At 43.2% G+C, this 21,032-nt stretch overlaps 1 protein-coding gene across 1 annotated transcript in view; it reads left to right on the top strand.

Annotated features, from left to right (window-relative positions):
- Positions 1-21,032, top strand: part of CUL5 (cullin 5) — an 88,841-nt gene that overhangs the window by 14,949 nt on the left and 52,860 nt on the right. The window contains 1 exon segment of the mRNA XM_044257717.1: positions 6,281-6,390. Within this exon segment, the coding sequence (XP_044113652.1) occupies positions 6,281-6,390 (110 nt within the window).

Genomic DNA, 21,032 nt, shown 5'->3' with positions numbered 1-21,032 from the left:
TTTCAGGTGAAAAAGACACTTCTGTGCTATTTTCCCTTCAAATCCACGACCGGAGTCCGTAAGTGAGCCCAGTCACACGACCAGTCATTTATTCTGCTTCCCTAGATACCTGTTTCATATCTTTTCTCTGAAAATTCTAGCACCTCCTCCCGCATCTTCCAAGGCATTTTCCTTTTTTTCTACATCACTGAGAAACTGGAGCAAGCAAAAATGAAGTTTGCAGAGTTGGCACTTAGATCATCTCCCTTCCCGCCAGCATCTGCGTGTGTGTACTTTGCCTTCCCCTCTCTCCGCGTGGTCATTTCCTCCACTTGTGCACTGGAGGCCCTTTCCCTTGCCTACCCAGGGCAAATTAAGTTTAAATTCAAATTCTCCAGCAGTTTCTCTCCGTTTCTCCCACATCTTCAATAGTATATCCTAGAACGTGCCCATCAGTGTAAAAGCATACTGTATCTATCGCATCATAAAAAAAAATTTTGACTCCCTCTCCCCATATCAACTCCCCTGCCATTTCTGCGGTCTGGTACAACAAAAGTGTCAAGAATTGTCCGTACTTTTCCGATTTTCCTTTTCTTTCTCTCTCAGTTCCTCTCCAGTCGGGCTTTTGTCCTTAGTGCTCTGTGAAATGTTTTTCTGTGAGTAATGTGAAGTCTCTGACTTCCAGGCTGCTATTTCAGGAGTCCTCCTACATCATCTTTCAGGAGCACGAGCTGCACTTGATCTCCCCCCTTTCTCGATACTTTATTCCCGTGGTTTCCAGAATACCAGAGCCTTGATTTTTGTGCCACCGCTGTAGTTGCTCCTTCTGTCTCCTTTCTTGGTTCTTACGCTTCTTCCCACCCCTTAATGTTGGATGCCTCAGGCTACGGGCGTGGGTCTTCTTCTCTCTTACGGTCACCACCTTGGTCCAGTAACAAGTTTGAAAACCCATCTGTACTCCAGTGACTTCTGCATTTTAATTTCCTGACCAGACCTTTCTTTGGATTGTAGATTTGCTTATGAAACTCTGTATTGAATGTCTTCAAAGGGCCGTTGTGTAGATGTGTCAGACCTAGCCCATTGGAAACCAAATGCCAGGGCTTTCCTGCTGAGCCTGTTCCATGTGCAGTGTTTTCCATCGCAGTTGACGGCAGTACCGTACTTCTTGGACATGTCCAATGACAACTCAGGCAATTCAGTAACGAGTTTGATGTCCTTGACCACAGGGAAGATGATCCATGGTTGAGGGAGTACAGTGCCTGACCACCGGGGGAGAGTACTCTTCCTGAAGGACATGGGGCAAGGGCAGTTTCATGGGCTGTTAGAAGAGGCAGTAGAGAAGCAGGGCCTAACTGGTTAGGGTGTTGGAGATTCTTTATGAGGCAAGTAGGCGCCCTTCTCAAAGGTAAAATAAGCTAACTAAAGCCGAGTTGGGGGACTGGATTGCTGTTAGGGTTCCTTGGTAGTGAGGTTTTCCCCACAAGTGCAGGCCGACTTAGGTTTGGATTTGTGACATGGGCTGGGCCCCTGGAGTGGACTTCATTTTGCGGGTCTTGATACATCAGGCAGAAGTCCTGCTTTACTCCGTTCTCTCATCCCACGTGCATACTGTTGGGAAGTCCTCCAGAGTGCCACTTTTCAAACTGCAAATGTAACTACTGCTGCTGCCCGCTTCTGGAGCTGCCGTACTGCTCCAAGGCACTGTCGGTCTCACCTTGCCTCCTCAACTTACACTCAGCTTTAGCTCTTGCCTCTTACGATGTATTTCTTTTTTTTTTTTCTTTTTTAATTTATTCGACAGAGATCACAAGTAGGCAGAGAGGCAGGCAGAGCAAGAGAGAGAGAGAGAGAGAGGAGGAAGAAGCAGGCTCCCCACTGAGCAGAGAGCCCAATGTGGGGCTTGATCCCAGGATGCTAGGATCACGACCGGAGCCAAAGGCAGAGGCTTTAACCCACTGAGCCACCCAGGCCCCCTATGATGTATTTCTAACATTGCAATCAGGAAAGTTTTTAGGTGTAAATCAGTCATGTCACTGCTTGCTCAGAATCTTCTCATTGTTCCTCATCTCACTTATAATAGAAGCCACAGTTTGTCTGTCTGTCTGTATTTATTGTTTTGAAGATTTTATTTATTTATTTGATAGACAGAGATCACAAGTAGGCAGAGAGGCAGGCAGAGAGAGAGGAAGGGAAGCAGGTTCCCCGCTGAGCGGAGAGCCCGATGCAGGGCTCAATCCCAGGACCCTGGGATCATGACCTGAGCTGAAGGCAAAGGCTTTAACCCACTCAGCCACCCAGGCACCCCAAAGCCACAGTCTTTATGATGGCCTTCAGGACCCTGCAAGATCCAGACCTTTTTTCTCTGCTCTCTCATCTGCCCTTACTCTGCTCTACCTTGAATACATCAAGCATGTTTCTACCTTGGGGTCTTCCCCGTGGATGCTTCCTCTGCCTAGAATACTCCCCACCCAGATATCCCTCATGGCCAGCTCCCCACTGGCCTCCCCAGAGCCCCTTTGTGTATTTGAGAAGAAGAAAGCCAGTGAGGGCAGTAGTTAGGCTGAAAGGAGTGAAAGAGTTGGGAAGGGTTACGGCAGATATTGAAATCTTGGTGAAAAAGAGCCAGTGGGTGAGATAATCCTGGATATACCAGCAGTTGGTGAGTTCAGCCTACTGTAAACCTGAGTAATAATGAGAAAAAGCAGAAGAGACTTTGTAGCAAATTAATGGAGATGAGGCGGCCTTCAGTTAGCTAGTGGAAACATTCATAAATCAAGGTTCATAATTTGAAGGTTCCTTCAAATCTTGTTAATGCCTGCTCTTTTGTAGGTACGAGATTTGGTCTGCTGCTGCTGCTTACTTAATGATGTAATGATATGCTCTTCAGTTTAACAGAGAAATTGCTTGAAAGAATTGCTTGAGCATCATTTTTTTATTATAAAAGATGATTAGAAAACATTCAGTTATTGAATTCCTCCTTTAATTCAGTGTTCGAGGAAAATGTTTCTGATGTTAGTCTTGTGTGTTTCATCAAACAGAAGAACCAAATGTGTTTCCTGTTATTTTGCGATAGCTAATAGATTCCAGAATCTAAGCAGTATTTAATTTTCTTAAAACACCTGTTTATTCCAGTCCTCTGTATCTTTTAGACTTTTTAATTGCAAGATTTATACTATGTTTAATTTTATGAATTGCCAAAAATGCTAAGAGAACTAGACTTAGTTGGCATTATAAAGTATCCTCTAATTAAGGGGATATATAATGATTCTCCATGTCATAGTCAAGAAAACTTTCTCTGGTTCTTTCAAATTTGTTTATTTGCATGCTCCTCCCTCAGAAGGAACAGTAGGAAAAGTGAAGTCAGTCATAAGGTTAGTACACAACTTTTATGCCATGGAATTATAAATCTGACTCTGAATTTCTCCATAGCCAACACTTAAGGGCAAAGTTCCCTGCATGATTCACTAAAGTCTATAAGGTAAAAAACGAACTAGTTGTTCATGGGAAAAGCGCAGCTAATCCCATTACAAAATTTTGAGTGAATATCACTCGTAGGTGCTTATAATAAGAATGTTGTCATTAGAGTAGGTACCTGGGGCAAGACAGTACAGTAACTCTTAGGATCATCAGTGTTCTTGGATATAGGATGTGAGCACGATCTGGCAGTGACATCTGTCACCTCACTGATCAGCAGAGTTGGTGTGGCTGATCTGTAGGCGGGTGTCCCCTCTTTCCCTCACCAGTCCATGTGTGTCCCTCCCGAAGCTGCACGCTTGGTTGAAGTGGATGACTGTCCCCAGTAGTGGAGGGCCGTTCTCTGGTCAAGGGCATATGAGTGGCTACACTCCCCTGCTAGAACCTCCAGACAAGCTCTGAGGGTCCGTTTGCAGCAGAGCATCGGGTGGTCAGGTTTGCAAGACTCCAGATACATTCAAACGCAGCCCTGCATGGGACCGTGTGCCTTTTTTAAGTTTAAGAGAAAACAAAGTGTTTGTGGATATAAGAAGCATCACTTTCTTTCACAAGAGTTTGTCAGGCAGTGGTTCTTTTTTTTTTTTTTAAGATTTTATTTATTTGACAGGCAGAGATCGCAAGTAGGCAGAGAGACAGGCAGAGAGGAAGGGAAGCAGGCTCCCCACTGAGCAGAGAGCCTGATGCAGGGCTTGATCCCAGGACCCTGGGATCATGACCTGAGCCGAAGGCAGAGGCTTAACCCGCTGAGCCACCCAGGCACCCCTGCAGTCAGTGGTTCTTAACCTGTTTTTGGACATAGACCTTCTAATATTTTTATATAGCTTTATTACAAGTTTGCTGAATATGCGGATTCTGAACTCAAAGAGATTTGATCCAGGAGGTCTGAGTTAAGTTTTAGAAACTTATATGTGAAACTGCCACCCTCGGTGATTCTGATGTATGTTCTTGTTAGACCACATGATTCAGAGACTTCTACTGGGTTATAATTTTAGGGAGTTTGTAGATTCCAGGTAGTCAGTCTAGAACCTTATCTGATACAAGTCAACAGCATCTTTAAGAACGTTACATTAAAAAAAAAATTACATCTAGTAAAAATGAAAATGAGTTCCACTTGTGTGTTTGAAAGTTTTTCTTCGAATGTTAGGAAATGACTGACTTGTGTGGAAATTTATTGATGAAAGCAAGTCATGTGGCCACAGTGGTAATAACTGAACACGAATGGGCACTCGCTCTCTCTCTTCTAGTAATGTAATGAATTGAGGACCTTTTTCTTAATGTCCAATCACTTCACATTCATGGGATAAACCATGTGTGATTATGAAGTATCATTCTTTTAATATGCCACTTGTTTAATTAGCTGACATTTATTTAAGATTTTTGCACCCATGTCCTTGTTGAATTTGTCTAGAGTTTCCATTTCTTATGCTCTTCTCTCCAGTTTGGTGTCAGGGTTTTGTTAGTATTTAAAAAGGGGATGGGTATTTTTCGTGTGTGTGTGTGTGTGTGTTTTGTTGTTGTTTTTCTCAGTTTTTAGAATTTATATAGACTCTCAGTGTACTTTTTGTGGGGAATTTAGGGCAAGTGTAAAATTAGAAGTGACAGTCTCCATATACAAGACCATCCTCACTTCAGATACAAGCTACAAGTTTGGAGGGTTCCCAAAACCACCCCGAGGCTCAATAACTCATTAGAAAGATTCCTACATCTTACAGATTCATAGATCATGGTATGGCTTCTTATGGAGCAAGGATATAGATTCAGATTTGCTAAAGAGAGAGACATACTGGGCAGAGTGTAGGAGGGTTCCAAGCACAGAGCTTTCCCCGTCCTCACCCCTGTAGTCAGATCACGTATCTCTCTTGGCCTTACTGTGTGACCATGTGTATGGGGTACTGCTAGCCAGAAAAGCTCATCCAGCCTTTAGTATCAAGTTTATTTTAGATTTTTATTTTTAAGGAATCTCTACACCCACCATGGGGCTCAAAATCACCACTCTTGAGTTCCAGAGTTGCATTCCACCTACTGATGTAGCCAGAATTTTCCAGTTTTGTTTGTTTTTTTCAAGATTTTGTTTATTTATTTGTGAGAGCGAGAGAACGAGAGAGAGAGAGAGAGAGAGAGAGAGAGCGCGCGCCAGAGCGAGCACACAAGCAGGGGAAGTGGCAGGCAAAGAGAGAAGCAGGCTTCCCGCTTAGCAAGGAGCCTGATGCAGACTCTGTCCTAGGACCCTGGGATTATGACCTAGACCCAGGACAGATGCTTAACTGACTGAGGCACACAGACATCCCTTTCTGGAGTTTTTACTGGGGCTTCTTTATGTAGCTGTGACTGATGGATTGCTTGTGGATAATCTCAGTCTCCATTTTGGTTAACCCAAAACCACCTCCCAAAGTTAGAGTGGTGTTTCTGGGTTGGTGAGCCCCAACCCTAAGGACTCTATGGATATGGCCAGTTCCCTCCCTAAATCACGTTTGTTAGATTATCTAGTTTGACCCAAGGTTAACCGGGCAAACAACAACTCTTATCAGACGCACACTCTGAGACCCCAGAGATTACCTATCAGAAGTCAAGGACAAAGACCAGGCCTTCTCCTTGGGCATGGCCAAATTCTTTATATGTTCGCACAATTAATTTTTTTTATGGTGTCTTCCTGTGATTTCTTGAAATCATATTAGTTTACAGGGATTCCATTATGGAAAACCGATTGTTTTAAATTTCAAACCTTGCATTTCTCTACTTAACTCTTTAAAGACAAAATAACAGACACTTTTGATATAACTGGATTTAAATTAAAATACTCTTTGTCTTTTTTTTTTCTTTTTTAAAGAATAAAGGTTCACTTCAATTTGAAGACAAATGGGATTTCATGCGCCCGATTGTTTTGAAGCTTTTACGCCAGGAATCTGTAACAAAACAGCAGTGGTTTGATCTGTTTTCGTAAGTAATCCATTAACTCTTAACTTTTTGGTAATATAAAGGAAATTTTGGTGATGCATTACTATATCCAAATGGAATGCTCACTTTAGACTGGACTGTTTACCTGTTTACAGTTGTTATTCCTCTAAGTCCTCTTCTGTAGTCAGTGATTTGCTGGGGATGGGGGGATGGTGGGGATGGGGGGGTGGTACGCCGTCATACATAGCTGTGGCTTACTACAGCAAAAACATACAACACAAAAGTAGCAAAAAGGAAAGGCACACCGGAGAAAGACTGGGGGAAAACAGGCACAGGCTTCCCAGAGTACTTATAGAATCGTATAGAACCCTGTCTCTCCAGCAATGGGATTGACAACCAGTATGGTACGTTGTCTACCTGAGAAGCTCTCGCAGACTCCGTAATCAGAGTTTTTATTGGGGTCACATAGGTAGCCTCTGCTTGGCATGTACCCAAATTCCAGATTCTCAGAAAGATCAGGTGTTCAATGTAAACCATATAGCTTGTACATTTAAGGCATGGTCAGGAAAAGTTTTATATCAGGGTAGCATACTGTTGACCATTTCACTCATACAGCGGGGCAAGGCAAGACCAATCGGTAGTACTGATCTCAGGTCTTTTAGGGGTCCTAGATTTAGCTAATAAAAATAAATCCCACCAACCATGAAGTTTATTTTAGGAAAAGAAAATAAACTTTTCTCCTTTCCTTCCTTTCTTTCTTTCTGATTTTATTTATTCATTTAGGAGAGAGAGCACAAACGGGGAGAGCCTGAGGGAACCAGAGAAGCTGGCTCCCCACTGAGCTGGGAACCTGACATGAGGACTCGATCCCAGGACTCTGGGATCATAACCTGAGCTGCAGGCAGATGCTTAGCCATCTGAGCCACCCAGGCGCCCCTCTCCCTTACTTTCTATAGGAACCTTTTTGTACGTGGTCTGAGGCATCAATTCAGGCACTGCACAACTCTGGCTCCTAAGCTGAAGCACACCCAAAAGCTTTCCAGGGTTAAAGTAGTGTCATGATCCTCAGAGCACATCCACGAAGGAGTATAATCTCAGAGGGCATGTGTGGTACCTCAGAAACAAAAAGTTTACAGTTGTTAGGGTGCTGCAGGTGAGACAGGTCAGGTTGGTCAGGTAGTACACGGTCACAGGGCTCCCAGTTTCCCTCCTCCCATAGGACCGTTCACTCTAGAGTTCTTGTTCCTTTTCTGTTCATTCAGTTCAGCCTTTGTTTTCAGATGAACTGCCTGAAGGAAGTTAGTTCTAAATGGTTTCATTTATTCCATGACACTTGTTGATTCGCCTCACTAGTGCGGATGCTGTTTAGAAGGGTTCTGTGTAGAAAGTGTAGGAGTTGGGCTGTTCCCTGCTGTCTCCAAGCGCTGTCATGTTTGATTTCAGAGTACTCACAACAGCATGGAAAGCCAGTGGTGGGAGTTTTCCTTCAGGAAGACAGCAAAACCTTGAAGAATAATTCTGAAAAACAAAAATCTTTAATGTCTTCCTCCTCCCCTGTGCCTTCTCAGGTGCTGTGTTTTGTTTTTTCTTTCTTATAAGACCAGTGTGTCCCATTCAGTAATGAAAACTTTTCAATTTTTTTCCCCCAGACATGTGGACTGGCAAGAGGAGCAAACGCATATTTACAGAAAATGTTTAAAATAATATACTTCCCTTAACTAGGAAGATGTATTGTGTATTGGTCTGAATGAAGTGTCAGATGTTCAGAAATTTTTAAAGTAGGTTTGTGTCCCCTCCCGCACCTTTTGTTCTGATTATTTATCTAGTGAGCAGCCTAGAAAAGGTCCACTCCTTTCTGGAGACAGCTGGGTTTAACACCCAAGTTGCTTATTAAGGTGTATGCACAGGGACGATGAGGCAAAGGTGAACAGAACATGGGTCACTCACAGTGAGACCTCACTGAGAGGACGTCAGGAGGGGTGGGTCACTGCCTTCCCCCTGGTAGCTTTCGGCAGTCATCACAGGTTAGGAGTGCTGCTAGTGTCTGTATCCAATAACTAGAGCCAGTCAGCGGCTGGGGGGGGCATCTGGAAGTAATGCAGGTGGTCCAGCCAGAATCCAGGATATTTGCAGTTGACAGCTCCACAAAGGCTGCTGAAACCTGCAGCGCCTTCAGGTCCAAGTCCTGTTCACTGAGCATATGCTTGCTCGAGTTCAGCACAGCTTATGCTGAGCTGGAAACAGCCAGTAACAGACAGTATCAGGTTTCAGCTCAGAGTCAGATCCAGGCAAATATTTGTGAATTCAGGAGTCTAAAAAAGAGAGCAACTTTTCTTCTGCAGCCACAAAACTGAGATGGCTACAGACATTCGTGTTCCAAGTCCAAGTGACAAGCAAGACTTGTCTAAGCCCTTTTTATCTTATCAGTCTTAAGAGTCCAGATTGATTCGCTCAAGAACATGCACATCAGGCTGGAAAATCATCAGCCTCTACAGGTCAGATACCTGATTTCACAGGAACTCAGTGGCAACTAAGAACTGCTTTTTAAAACTCCAGAAGTGTATTTCTGTCTAAAGATTTCCTTTGTTTCTACGTTGTCTCCCTTTTTTCAAACACACCAGTAGGTAAAAATAATGCCTTTACAGAGACATTTTCTGTTCCAATATTCAAACACTTTAAGTTCCAATCCCCTTACCAGCAGCTTAAAGCATGGAAGTTGTGTCTGCTAGTTTTGAGGGGGCGGGGGGGACAACCTTTGCTGCTAGGTACAATCCTGGTAGGATTTATGAAAGTACGAGCATATAAGATTTTACATCTTTTTTGATCATACATCCAGATGCCGAAGGCACAAAATACAAAACCATCTTTTAAACCCATTATAGATTTATTCAAACCCCTAACAGCATTGACAACATTAATGCTAGAGTTGCTGGGAGATCCTGGCTGGTATGCAAGGAGCGTGGAAGAATTGCTTCAGTAGCAGCCTTTGGGCTGAAGAAACAGCTGGAGTGATTTCCTTTCCCTGCAGGCACTCCACCCCCAGCATTTTCTCCCCTGGTTTATCTAAAGCTTTCTCCAGGATCTGACTTAACTCTTATTTCCTCATGGCTGGGGTCGGGGGTGGTGGAGAATAATGCCAGCATTTGACATTTTTGGTTCACTCATAGCTTAACTTTGGGCCTTTTCTCTTCCTAGTTGGAGGCAAGAGCAAAACCAGAGGTGTTAGCCAGGCTGTGCTTTTTCTCCTGTCACTCGTCAGTCAGCATGGCTGAAAGCAGCCCGGGGATTGAGCGAGCCCACTCTCTGGGGATTAGAGCTATTGTTTTCTGCTTTCCTAGGTAACTCTTCTCTCTTAAAACACATGCACTCAGCTCCTGTTTTGTAGCATGGATGACTTTCTAGCCACCCAAACAGCAACGGTTCATCGTCCAGTCACTTCATCACTTCGTACCCTTACCACGTTTCAGTGAGTCCCAGCTGTCCTAGTGAATCCCACTTCTGACACCACTTGCCTCAGCAGTCTCATGACCACCTCGAGGTTCCGTGATTGCTGGGAATACTCACAGGACTCAGACATAGTCGTATTCATGGCTGTGAGTTATTACAGTAAAATGCAACAAAGATGTAGGTGGCAAATTCAGGGGAAACCAGATGCATGTTTCCAAGCATCCTCTGCCATTGGAGTTACACAGGAGACACTTAGTTCTCTAGCAGCTGATGGTGACAGCACAGGTGAAAGTCTTTCTACAGGGAAGCACATTAAAGACAAGTGTTCAGGTTTTAACTCAGCTGTTGCATAGATAGCCTCTGCCTGACACAAAGTGAAGTCCCAGACTCCTAGATGACAAGCAGGAGTTAAATATAAATCAGCTTGTTTACCTAAACATTTAGGCCCAGTGAGTGATTCTCAGCAGGAAACGGTGAGTACCTTTACAAAATCCAAATTCCCAGATACCAGTCAAGGGCCAGCCTTACAAGCACGTCTTCCTGAGGATAGCCGGTGAAGACCTGCTCTAACTTTTCTGTGTATGCTTTAGTGGAATTCTATGTCAGGACTTATAGATATGTGATTGAATAATCCATACACATTAAGCTGTTCTCATTTTTTTCTCATTATTGCATGATAAAAATATAATTTCCTAAATAGTGTAGAACTTGTTACATAATATTAACTTAAATGCATGATTCTATCTTTTGAAAAATTAAAGTTCAGTAAACAGCTAAGCCCTTTTAGAAATACATAGCATTCATGTATACTATTTTTCTTAAATTATTTGATTAAACTATTTTATGAATAATCTGTTGACTGTGGTGGGGTTTTGTTTTGTTTCTGTCAATTTGTATTGATTATATCATTTATCATCTAGAATGATGCTTGTTTTCTGTGCACTCCTGACTGGGGGAAGTGTAGTATGATGGTATTCCCTGCTTACGGTGCATTTCTAAGCAGAAATAGTCAGTACCTTTGTATTTGCTCTAGTTATTGGTCTCATCACATCATTTTTTTAAAAAGATTTTATTTATTTATTTATTTGACAGGCAGAGAGGCAGGCAGAGAGAGAGAGAGGGAAGCAGGTTCCCTGCTGAGCAGAGACCCCCCCCGATGCGGGACTCGATCCCAGGACCCTGAGATCATGACCTGAGCCGAAGGCAGAGGCTTTAACCCACTGAGCCGCCCAGGCACCCCTATTTGCTTCTTTTTTATCTGAGATCCTTATTTCTCAATAAGAGTGCGTTGGCATTTTAGGTGGTTGTAAAAGATTGTCTAGCATATTGTGGGATGTTTATCACCTCTGGCCTTCACCCTTAGACACTCTAGAAGTGGACACTCCCTGTGCACCCCCACCCCTCATTAGTGAAATAAACAAACAAAGGCTCTGGTACCTTTCCAAGCGAGCTTCTGTGGGGATGGTATGTCCCTCAGTTGAGAACTATTCCTCTAGATCCATATTTGGTTTGACTCTGGTTATTGAAATTGAAGCCAGAATTAAATCACAAATTATTTTCAACTTGTGAGACCTTATTTTTATTTTTATTTTATTTGTTTATGTATTTACTTTAAGTAGGCTCACTCCCAGTCTGGAGCCTACCATGGGGCTTGAACTCACGATCCTGTGATCAAGACCTGAGCTGAGATCACAAGTTGGACATTTAACTGACTGAGCCACCCAGGCACCCCAAGACCTTATTTTTAAGAAAATTCGTCTTCACTATATATATATCCTATATATATATATATATATATTTTTTTTTAAGATTTTATTTATTTGAGAGAGAGATCGTGTGCATGAGTGGTGGAGGGGCAAAGGGACAAGCAGACTCCTTGCTGAGTGAGGAGCCCAATGTGGGGCTCAGTCCTATGACCTGAGCCAAAGGCAGATGTTCAACCAACTGAGCCACGCAGGTGCCCTTTTAGCATAAATTATATTAAAAGATACTTTTCTTGTGGGTGCCTGGGTGGTGCACTCAGTTGACTATCTGACTCTTGGTTTTGGCTCAGGTCATGATCCCAAGGTCTTGGGATGGAGTCCAGGTCAGACTGCACTCTGGGGAATCTGCTTGAGAATTCTCTGTCTCTCTCTCGCCCTCTGCCCATCCCCCTGCTCATACATACTCTCTTTTTCTATAAAATAAATAAATAAATCTAAAAAAACATTACTAAAAAAGCTGTTTTTCTTGTTCCTGAGTTGGTTTTCTCCTCTCTTGTCTGCCTCATCTCCATTATGTAAGTGGACTTATTGTTGTGTACACCTTAAATGGTGGTTTTTTCAGAGTTCGTTGTTTTTTTTTTTACCTGTGTTCTCCTATCTACAGAAGCAATCCCGATTATTCTGAGTCAAATTTCTAGACTTCAAAGGTCTCTTGTTGTTTCTATGTGTCTGTCTCTTAACTTTTGTAAGTACTGCATATTTAGAATGGCAAAAATGTGTTGTTCGTAGCTTCAAACCAAAAATCTGAAAGCTACCATCAACTTCCTGTTTTCTTTCTCCCTCATATTCAGTTAATTCCTGGGTTTCATAGGTTTTATTAAATATCTCTTGAATTGGCCTTCTTTCTATCCCATCTTCTTCCCCCGCCACCATTTCTCTGAACGATTACAGCAGTCTTCTGCCTGCCTGTCTTTGTTGTGTCTCCATGTATCATTTGTCCATTGCTGCATGACAGATTACTCTCAAGGTTAGCAGCTTGAAACGCTGCACACTCACCCTGTCACTGTTAGAGGGTCAGGAAGCCCGATGGGCCCGTCTAGCTCAGGGTCTCTTGTGAGCTTGCAGTGCAGCTGAGCGGTGGGTGTAGGCCGAGACTCTGGCAGGGCTGAGTGAGCTTTCCGCTTGCTCACAGGAACACTCCAGTGTGGCTGGGGTCAGTTCTTCCCCAGCTGCTCAGTTCCTCACCATGTGGGTCCCTCCTTGAAGCAGTTTACATGTGGCAGCGTGCTTGCTCCAGAGTGAGAGAGGGCCTCCCAGCACAGAGCTCAGGGTTTCTGCCATAGTTTTGGTAGTGACAGACCACCACGTGGGTCATGTTTTATTACTCAGACAGGTGCTTGTACACTGTAGGAGGGAACGGTACGCGGGTATGAACACCAGGAAACCGGGGTCATCGAAGGCCATCTTAGAGGCTGTACCTCAGAGTTAGAGGAAATAAATGATGCAGGGTCTAGAAAGAACTCTTGAAAAACTCCAGTTTATGGCATAGAGCTTACATTGAAAATGAAAGTCAAGCTAAAGAAGAGATCTTTGAAATGCAGGATGAAGAGGTAAAACAGAAAGAAGACCAAATCAGTGATTTGAAAAATAAAACCAGAGTTCTCCCTAGATGTAGAGCAAAAACAAGGTATGGGAGATAAAATAGAAATAAAGGGATAGGGAAGGTAGATCTAGAATTGAGTAAACATGTTCCAGAAGGAGAGAACAGAAATAGCAGAGGAGAGGATATGGTCCAAAAATAAGAGGTGGAAACTCCCCGGTGGAAACTCATCCCTTCTCACCCATCTCCTCAAGTCTTAATATTGAAAGTGCTATAAAACATGCTGAGATATGTCCTTAGGGAGTTTCAGAATTCCAAGGATAAAGAAAATACCCTAGTTTTCTTGCAGTGAAGAAAAACAGTTCACTTCTCAAAACAAAGCAGACTGTCTTCAGCACTTTTCGTTGGCCAAATTGGATGTAGGAGGTTGATGAAACATTTTCTTAAATATTTGAAGGGAAGTTATCCCAATCCTAGTATTCTCCGGTTAAGTTTGTAATCAAGTTTAAGACAACATAAGCGTATTTTCAGATAGGTAAGGATTTAGAGGATCTGAGGATCCTGCAGGAATGAAATGTATTCTTTCTTCTATTAATAACATTGGTCATTAAGAAATTGAGTGTTGTTAAGCTTGACGGAAGGAGGTGCTCTGAAACTAGGAATCCTGACCTTAAGATGAACGTACGTAGAAAATGGTCTGTTGGGATGGACATGATCCATCCCAAACTCTAAGAAAGTGGAAACCAAACATTGTAGCTGATAAAAATTGTTCCACAGAAACCAGCTATGAAGCAGAAGAACACCAACACAGGGCTCCAGACTGAGTGTGGTAGCCTCATACAGCCATTCAGGGTAATTTAAGAAACCTTGAATCAAAAATTCAAAAGCTGAGGAGAGAAACCAACAAAAGTAGGAGGAAATAAAATGAAAATTGACCTCAAAAACAAATAGGAAAAGTCAAAATCATGTTAGAAATTAATAATCTCAGTAGGTGAAGAAAAAACAGAGCTGAATATTTCTTAAAGGGCACCTGGGTGACTCAGTGGGTTAAAGCCTCTGCCTTCGGCTCAGGTCATGATCCCAGAGTCCTGAGATCGAGCCCTACATTGGGCTCTCTGCTCAGTGGGGAGCCTGCTTCCTCCTCTCTCTCTCCCTGCCTTTCTGCCTACTTGAGATCTCTGTCAAATAAATAAATTTTAAAAATCTTTTTAAAAAATTGTGCTTTTTCTTTTTTTGAAGTTTTTATTTATTTATTTGACAGAGAGAAACACAGTGAGAGAGGGAACACAAGCAGGGGGAGTGGGAGAAGGAAAAGCAGATCTCCTGTCGAGCAGGGAGCCTGATGTGGGGCTCGATCCCAGGACCCTGGGATCATGACCTGAGCCAAAGGCAGATGCTCAACGACTGAACCACCCAGGCCTCCAAAATAACCAGCTTTAATAAGTATTATATAATGTATATGAGGCTTGGGAAAAGCAGGACTGAATGGAATCGGATTCTAATATCTTCAGGATGTTCTCCATCTCATTTTTGTTTCTCTGAGTATAGCCTGGGTCTCTGTGTTCATACCTTTAGAGCTTCATAATGAGAAGGCAAAGAAAGGGCCTTTACTTGTGCAGTTCTGGTTTGAAAAATCCCAGGGCACAACTCTCTCAGGCCTACACCCTTAACACAGTGTGGTTTTGGGGTAATATGATTGGTTTAGCTTGTGTCAGGGACCTACACCTATTAATAGAACATGGAAGTGGGTGTGAGCAAGTAAAAATAGTACAACTCCTTCGACAGGGTTAGATACTCCCCATTTTGTATGTTCCCACCACAACATATCTCCATATGATAGAATATATCATTATTGTCTATTTATTTATGTCTGTTTTCTACATCAGACTATATGTTCTTACATTAGAGCCTGAACACCGGTACTACATTTTTTTTCTTTTTTAATTTTTTTTTATTTTTTTATAAACATATAATGTAGTATTAGTCCTAGGGGTACAGGTCTGTACCCAGGTTTACACACTTCACAACACTCACCATAGCACATACCCTCCCCAATGTCCATACCCACCACCCTCTTTCTACACCCCTCCCCCGGCCCCCCTCCGTTTGTTTTGTAACATTAAGAGTCTCTTTTGGTTTGTCCCCCTCCCGATCCCATCTTGTTTCATTTATTCTTTTCCTTCCCCACAACCCGCCCCCCCACCCTCCTTGCATCTCCACTTTCTCGTATCAGGGAGATCATATGATAGTTGTCTTTCTCTGATTGACTTATTTTGCTAAGCATAATACCCTCTAGTTCCATCCACGTCATTGCAAATGGCAAGATTTCATTTCTTTTGATGGCTGCATAGTATTCTGTTGTGTGTGTGTGTGTGTGTGTGTGTGTATACACCACATCTTTATCCATTCATCTGTTGATGGACATTTAGGTTCTTTCCATAGTTTGGCTGTCGTGGACATTGCTGCTATGAACATTCGGGTGCATGTGCCCCTATCATAAGTCATTTGCAGGTATTCCAGCAGTAGACATCATCCCAATAGTGATGCGTTGGAACCTTCTACTTAAAATTGGGACTAAGACAAAGAGTCTATTCTCACACTTCATTTTTTTTTCCCCTAGATTTTGAAATTTGTTGCCATGGTATTATAAGTATTATATTTATGTTGTATATGTGGATATATCTTGTTGTTTCATCCCTAATCCTACTATTTTTCTTTAATCTGTTCTTTAAGGAGTTGATTCATTTTATTGGTGTTTTCATAGAAGCAAGTTTAAAAAATTACTTTGGTAAGACACATCATATCAAAACTTGTTCGATCCACATAAGCAGGGCTTAGGTATAAAGGAGTTTATAGCCTTTAATCCATATGTTAGAAAAAAGAGGTTCAAAGTCCGTGATCTGAGCGCTCATTTCAAGAGATGAGGACAAAGCTAGCTAGCTGGCACATTAAAACTAAGTAAAGTACAAGGAAGGAGAGACAATAGCCAAAACTGATAAAATACAAAATAATTGTACAACAGAGAAAAGGAAAAGGCAAACATGAGTTCTTTGGGAAGAATAATATTCAGTTCATTTTCATTCAAATCCATAATTTGCTTTTTTAATTTTTTTTTTTGTAAGTGAGCTCCATGCTGGGCGTAGAGCCCAGTGTAGGGCTTGAACTCAGAACCCTCAGATCAAGACATGAGCTGAGAACAAGAATCAGACACTTAACTGACTTAGTAAACCAGGTGCCCCCATAATTTGTTTTTTTATTAATGTCTTCTTTCTGGTTACTTTGAAATTTTTTTTCTGGCTTAAGATGAATTCTTAGTTCTTTAATCTTTTTGTTCCAAATGAAAGCATTCAGGGCTATACATATTTTTTCTTAATACTTCTTTTATTGTTACACAGGTTTTTTTTTTTTTATTCTTTTTTTTTCCAATTTATTTATTTTCAGAAAAACAGTATTCATTATTTTTTCACCACACCCAGTGATCCATGCAAGCTGTGCCCTCTATAATACCCACCACCTGGTACCCCAACCTCCTACCCTCCCGCCACTTCAAACCCCTCAGATTGTTTTTCAGAGTCCACAGTCTCTCATGGTTCACCTCCCCTTCCAATTTACCCAAATTTCCTACTCCTCTCTAACGCCCCTTGTCCTCCATGCTATTTGTTATGCTCCACAAATAAGTGAAACCATATGATAATTGACTCTCTCTGCTTGACTGATTTCACTCAGCATAATCTCTTCCAGTCCCATCCATGTTGCTACAAAAGTTGGGTATTCATCCTTTCTGATGGAGGCATAATACTCCATAGTGTATATGGACCACATCTTCCTTATCCATTCATCTGTTGAAGGGCATCTTGGTTCTTTCCATAGTTTGGCGACTGTGGCCATTGCTGCTATAAACATTGGGGTACAGATGGCCCTTCTTTTCATGACATCTGTGTCTTTGGGGTAAATACCCAGGAGTGCAATTGCAGGGTCATAGGGAAGCTCTATTTTTAATTTCTTGAGGAATCTCCACACTGTTCTCCAAAGAGGCTGCACCAACCTGCATTCCCACCAACAGTGTAAGAGGGTTCCCCTTTCTCCACATCCTTTCCAACACATTTTGTTTCCTGTTTTGTTAATTTTGGCCATTCTAACTGGTGTTACACAGGTTTTACAGTATGAAATGTTTTCCTTTTTATTGCCCTCTCGATTGTTGGGAAATTGTTTTGTGTTATTCAACCCATGCATTATCTAGGGACTTAATTTCTAATAATGATGTCTTCTTTGATCACTTATTTATTTATGGATTATGATCAAGAGAAATAGCCTGTAAAAATTTCTTTAAAAATTTTATATGGGGGGACGCCTGGGTGGCTCAGTGGGTTAAACCGCTGCCTTCGGCTCAGGTCATGATCCCAGGGTCCTGGGATCAAGTCCCACATCGGGCTCCTTGCTCAGCAGGGAGCCTGCCTCTCTCTCCGCCTCCACCTGCCTCTGCCTGCTTGCGTGCTTTCTCTGTCTCTCTTTCTGACAAATAAATAAAATCTTTAAAAAAAAAAATTTTATATGGGTGCATATGCTCTTAGGAGAAAAACTATATTTAAAAATTTTTTGGGGGGGCCCTGGGTGGCTCAGTGGGTTAAAGCCTCTGCGTTCGGCTCAGGTCATGGTCTCAGGGTCCTGGGATTGAGTCCCACATCGGGCTCTCTGCTCAGCGGGGAGCCTGCTTCCCCCCCCCCCGCCTCTGCCTGCCTCTCCATCTACTTGTGATCTCTCTCTGTCAAATAAATAAATAAAATCTTAAAAAAATTTTTTTTTAAAATGTTTTACTTTTTAAAAAGATTTTATTTATTAGAGAGAGCATGCATGAGCAGGGGCAGTGGGAGAGGTAGAAGCAGACTCCCTGCTGAGCAGGGCACCCAACAAAGACTCAGGACTTGATCCTGGGACCTTGGGATTGTGACCTGAGCTGAAGGCAAACGCTTAATCCCCTGAGCCACCTAGGGGTCTCTATTGATTGTATTTTTAAATTCCTCTTTGGCCTTAATTTTTTTTTGTCTGGCTTTTCAGATGGTAAGAGATCTTGGGGCAGATGCTGCTGCCTAACACCCATTCCTGGCTTTATGTGCCTCATATACTTTCCGTGCGGCTGCATATTGGAACATTGACTTCTTTGGCTTCCCTTGCTGTTTTGTCACCATGTGATACAGTTCCAACAAATAGATTTACAGGAGGGCTTCTGAGATAGGTTTTGCTTTTCAGATGAATTGAACTAATGTGCCTGGCACAGTCCACGTTTTAGAGGCTAACGTGCTAAAGTGGCAGAGTGGAGAGAGACACATGCTTTTCTCAGTTTCTTTCCAGACGCTAGCCGCTGCCTACGTCTAGACTTCTAGTTATTTCAGAAAAATAACATAATAGTTGGAGCCTCTGTTGATTGAATTTCATGTTTTAGCTAAATGTATCCTAACTGATATAAGTGAAGATGTTTTAAGTATTCTGTTGTATTTGTATCAAGTTCTTTCATTCCTTTTTTTTTTTTTAAAGATTTTATTTATTTATTTGACAGAGAGAAATCACAAGTAGATGGAGAGGCAGGCAGAGAGAGAGAGAGAGAGAGGGATGCAGGCTCCCTGCTGAGCAGAGAGCCCGATGCGGGACTTGATCCCAGGACCCCGAGATCATGACCTGAGCCGAAGGCAGCGGTTTAACCCACCGAGCCACCCAGGCGCCCTCCACACCCATCTTAAGAGTCAGACGCTTTCCGAGTGAGCCACCCAGTCACCCGTGTTAGATAAAATTTCTGTGAAGTTCAGAAATTCTCATAGTCTGTTGTAAAACTTGAAAAATAATAACAGGTTCAGTCTACTTCTGGGGAGGGTGGCAGAGAGTAGGATCAGGGAGAGGAGCACAGAGGTATGACCAGAGGGTGTTTATTAACCCGTTACCATGGGGTATCACCGTAATCCGTTCCTCAGGTATGTTATTATAAAATGTTTCAAAATGTGTGTGAAGATTGACCAGGAGACTTGACAGGAGACTTGGGTCTTTTGTGCGATGGTGAGTAGCATTGTGTTTTGAATAAGATTGAGTGTAGTGAGGGCATTCTTTCCTGATGTAGCAACACCTTGGAGTACCTGGAGGCTGAGAAAAGGGGGCTGGAGATGTGCCAAGTCACTCACGACCGTAACTGCCCCGGGGGGGGGATTGATCCCGCCTTCTTCACCACGCCATTTGCCTTACGGGATTCAGGCCGCCTTTTAACCCTTCTGACATGCATACCTGGCGGTACTTGGAGTGTGGCATGGCTTCAGAGTGGCCCTATTTCAAAGTGGCAGCAGACTCCTCTGCTGCATGACTTTTGCCCCAAACCCCCCGGTAATAGCATTACCAGGTTTTCTTACAACTGCCTGATGGCCTGACGCTCTTCACACCCGGCTGTCCTTTCTGTTCGGCCCTAACGGCGATCATGCTGGCTTTGTGGGTTTCTCACAGTACGCTTCCCATTGCCCCTCACCTCCATTTCCCTCCATAAATCTCTTGCCTGTCTAATCCCCTCCGCTTCTGGCGAGCCCTACACGGACCTGAGTCACTCTGCAAAGTGCCTGCCACATGGTGAGTGGTCAGTGCCTGTAAGGGGAGGGGCTTGTTTGTTGTTTGTTTTAAGATTTTATTTACGTGAAAGAACGCACGAGAGGGGAGAGGGTCGAGGGTCAGAGGGAGAAACAGACTCCCCATGCAGCTCGGAGCCCGATGCGGGACTTGATCTCAGGACTCCAGGATCATGATCTGAGCCGAAGGCAGCAGTCACTTAACCCACTGAGCCACCCAGGCGCCCGGACTGTTTGTTAAAGTGAGAGGCGGTGGTGATGGGGATTCTGGTAGTCGTAGTGGATGCCCATGTCCGAACTGGAGAGACATTGAGGGGATGGACACAGCAGGACTGTGTCTGAATGTGGTGTGTAGCGGGGAAGGGTTAGTGTGCTCCATTTCTTGCGTACCGCTCCCCCCTTCACACGCAGGGCACGCCGATTTGCTTGTGTTCCTGCCCGCGGCACGGCGAGCCACAGTCTTGTACTCGTGCTCCGGCTTCTCCATAAAATCTCCTTCCCTCACGCCCTCATACCTTTGCCTGACAAACTCCTGCTTGTTCTTTGAGATGAAGCTCAGGAAACCAGCTCTTTCAGGGAACCTCCCCCTTCCCTCACTGCAGCTGTCACCCTGCCTGGGTTCCAGAACCATCTTGTGTTTCTATGCATGGGCGCCGTACACTGAATTACAGGCAGCCTGTTTTTGTGTCATGTTCTTCTAACCTCTGGATTCCTTTAGTCATGAGCTGAGATTGCAGGGGTGTCAGCTGCCCGCTGTGTAGTTTACTCCCAGGTCGGTGGGAAGCCATTGGAGCTTTTATACAGAGAGGGAATAGGATGTGATTTGTTTCAGAGCCTCACTTTGGGTACTGTTTGTGGAAAGGTTGGTTTGGAGAAGTGCAGGAGTAAATTTGGGGGAATGGTTTTGTGAGTCCCACCTGCCCTGCTCCTCTGGACGCCAGCCGAGCTGTCCAGTTCCACCGCGTACTGGCTTTGTAACTTAGGAATGTTCCTTAACCTTTATTTGCCTCAGTCTCCCCATCTGTAAAATGGTGATAAAAATAGTACTCCCTTCAGAGTTGTGGTGAAGGGAGTTTAAATCAATGTGTTTTAAATGAATTAAAACCGCTTAGAATAGTAACTGGCACATAGTAAACAATCACATGTTATGTATTGTTTGTTATTTGGCAAATACTTGTGTTCGCTGAGTACTAGGCGGTGAGCAGAAATACCACTCTTAAGCTGAAAGTTCAATTTAACCAGAGACAAAAGCAAGTTCAAGTGAATAATAAGCAGATACTTTGAGTTACAACGAAGTCCCTGAGAATCCGGACCTAAACTATTTGGCTGTTGTTACAA

This window comes from Neovison vison, chromosome 7 (assembly GCF_020171115.1).
Source record: "Neovison vison isolate M4711 chromosome 7, ASM_NN_V1, whole genome shotgun sequence".
Taxonomy (NCBI): Eukaryota; Metazoa; Chordata; class Mammalia; order Carnivora; family Mustelidae; genus Neogale; species Neogale vison.
This window is presented reverse-complemented; position numbering and strand designations above follow the sequence as displayed.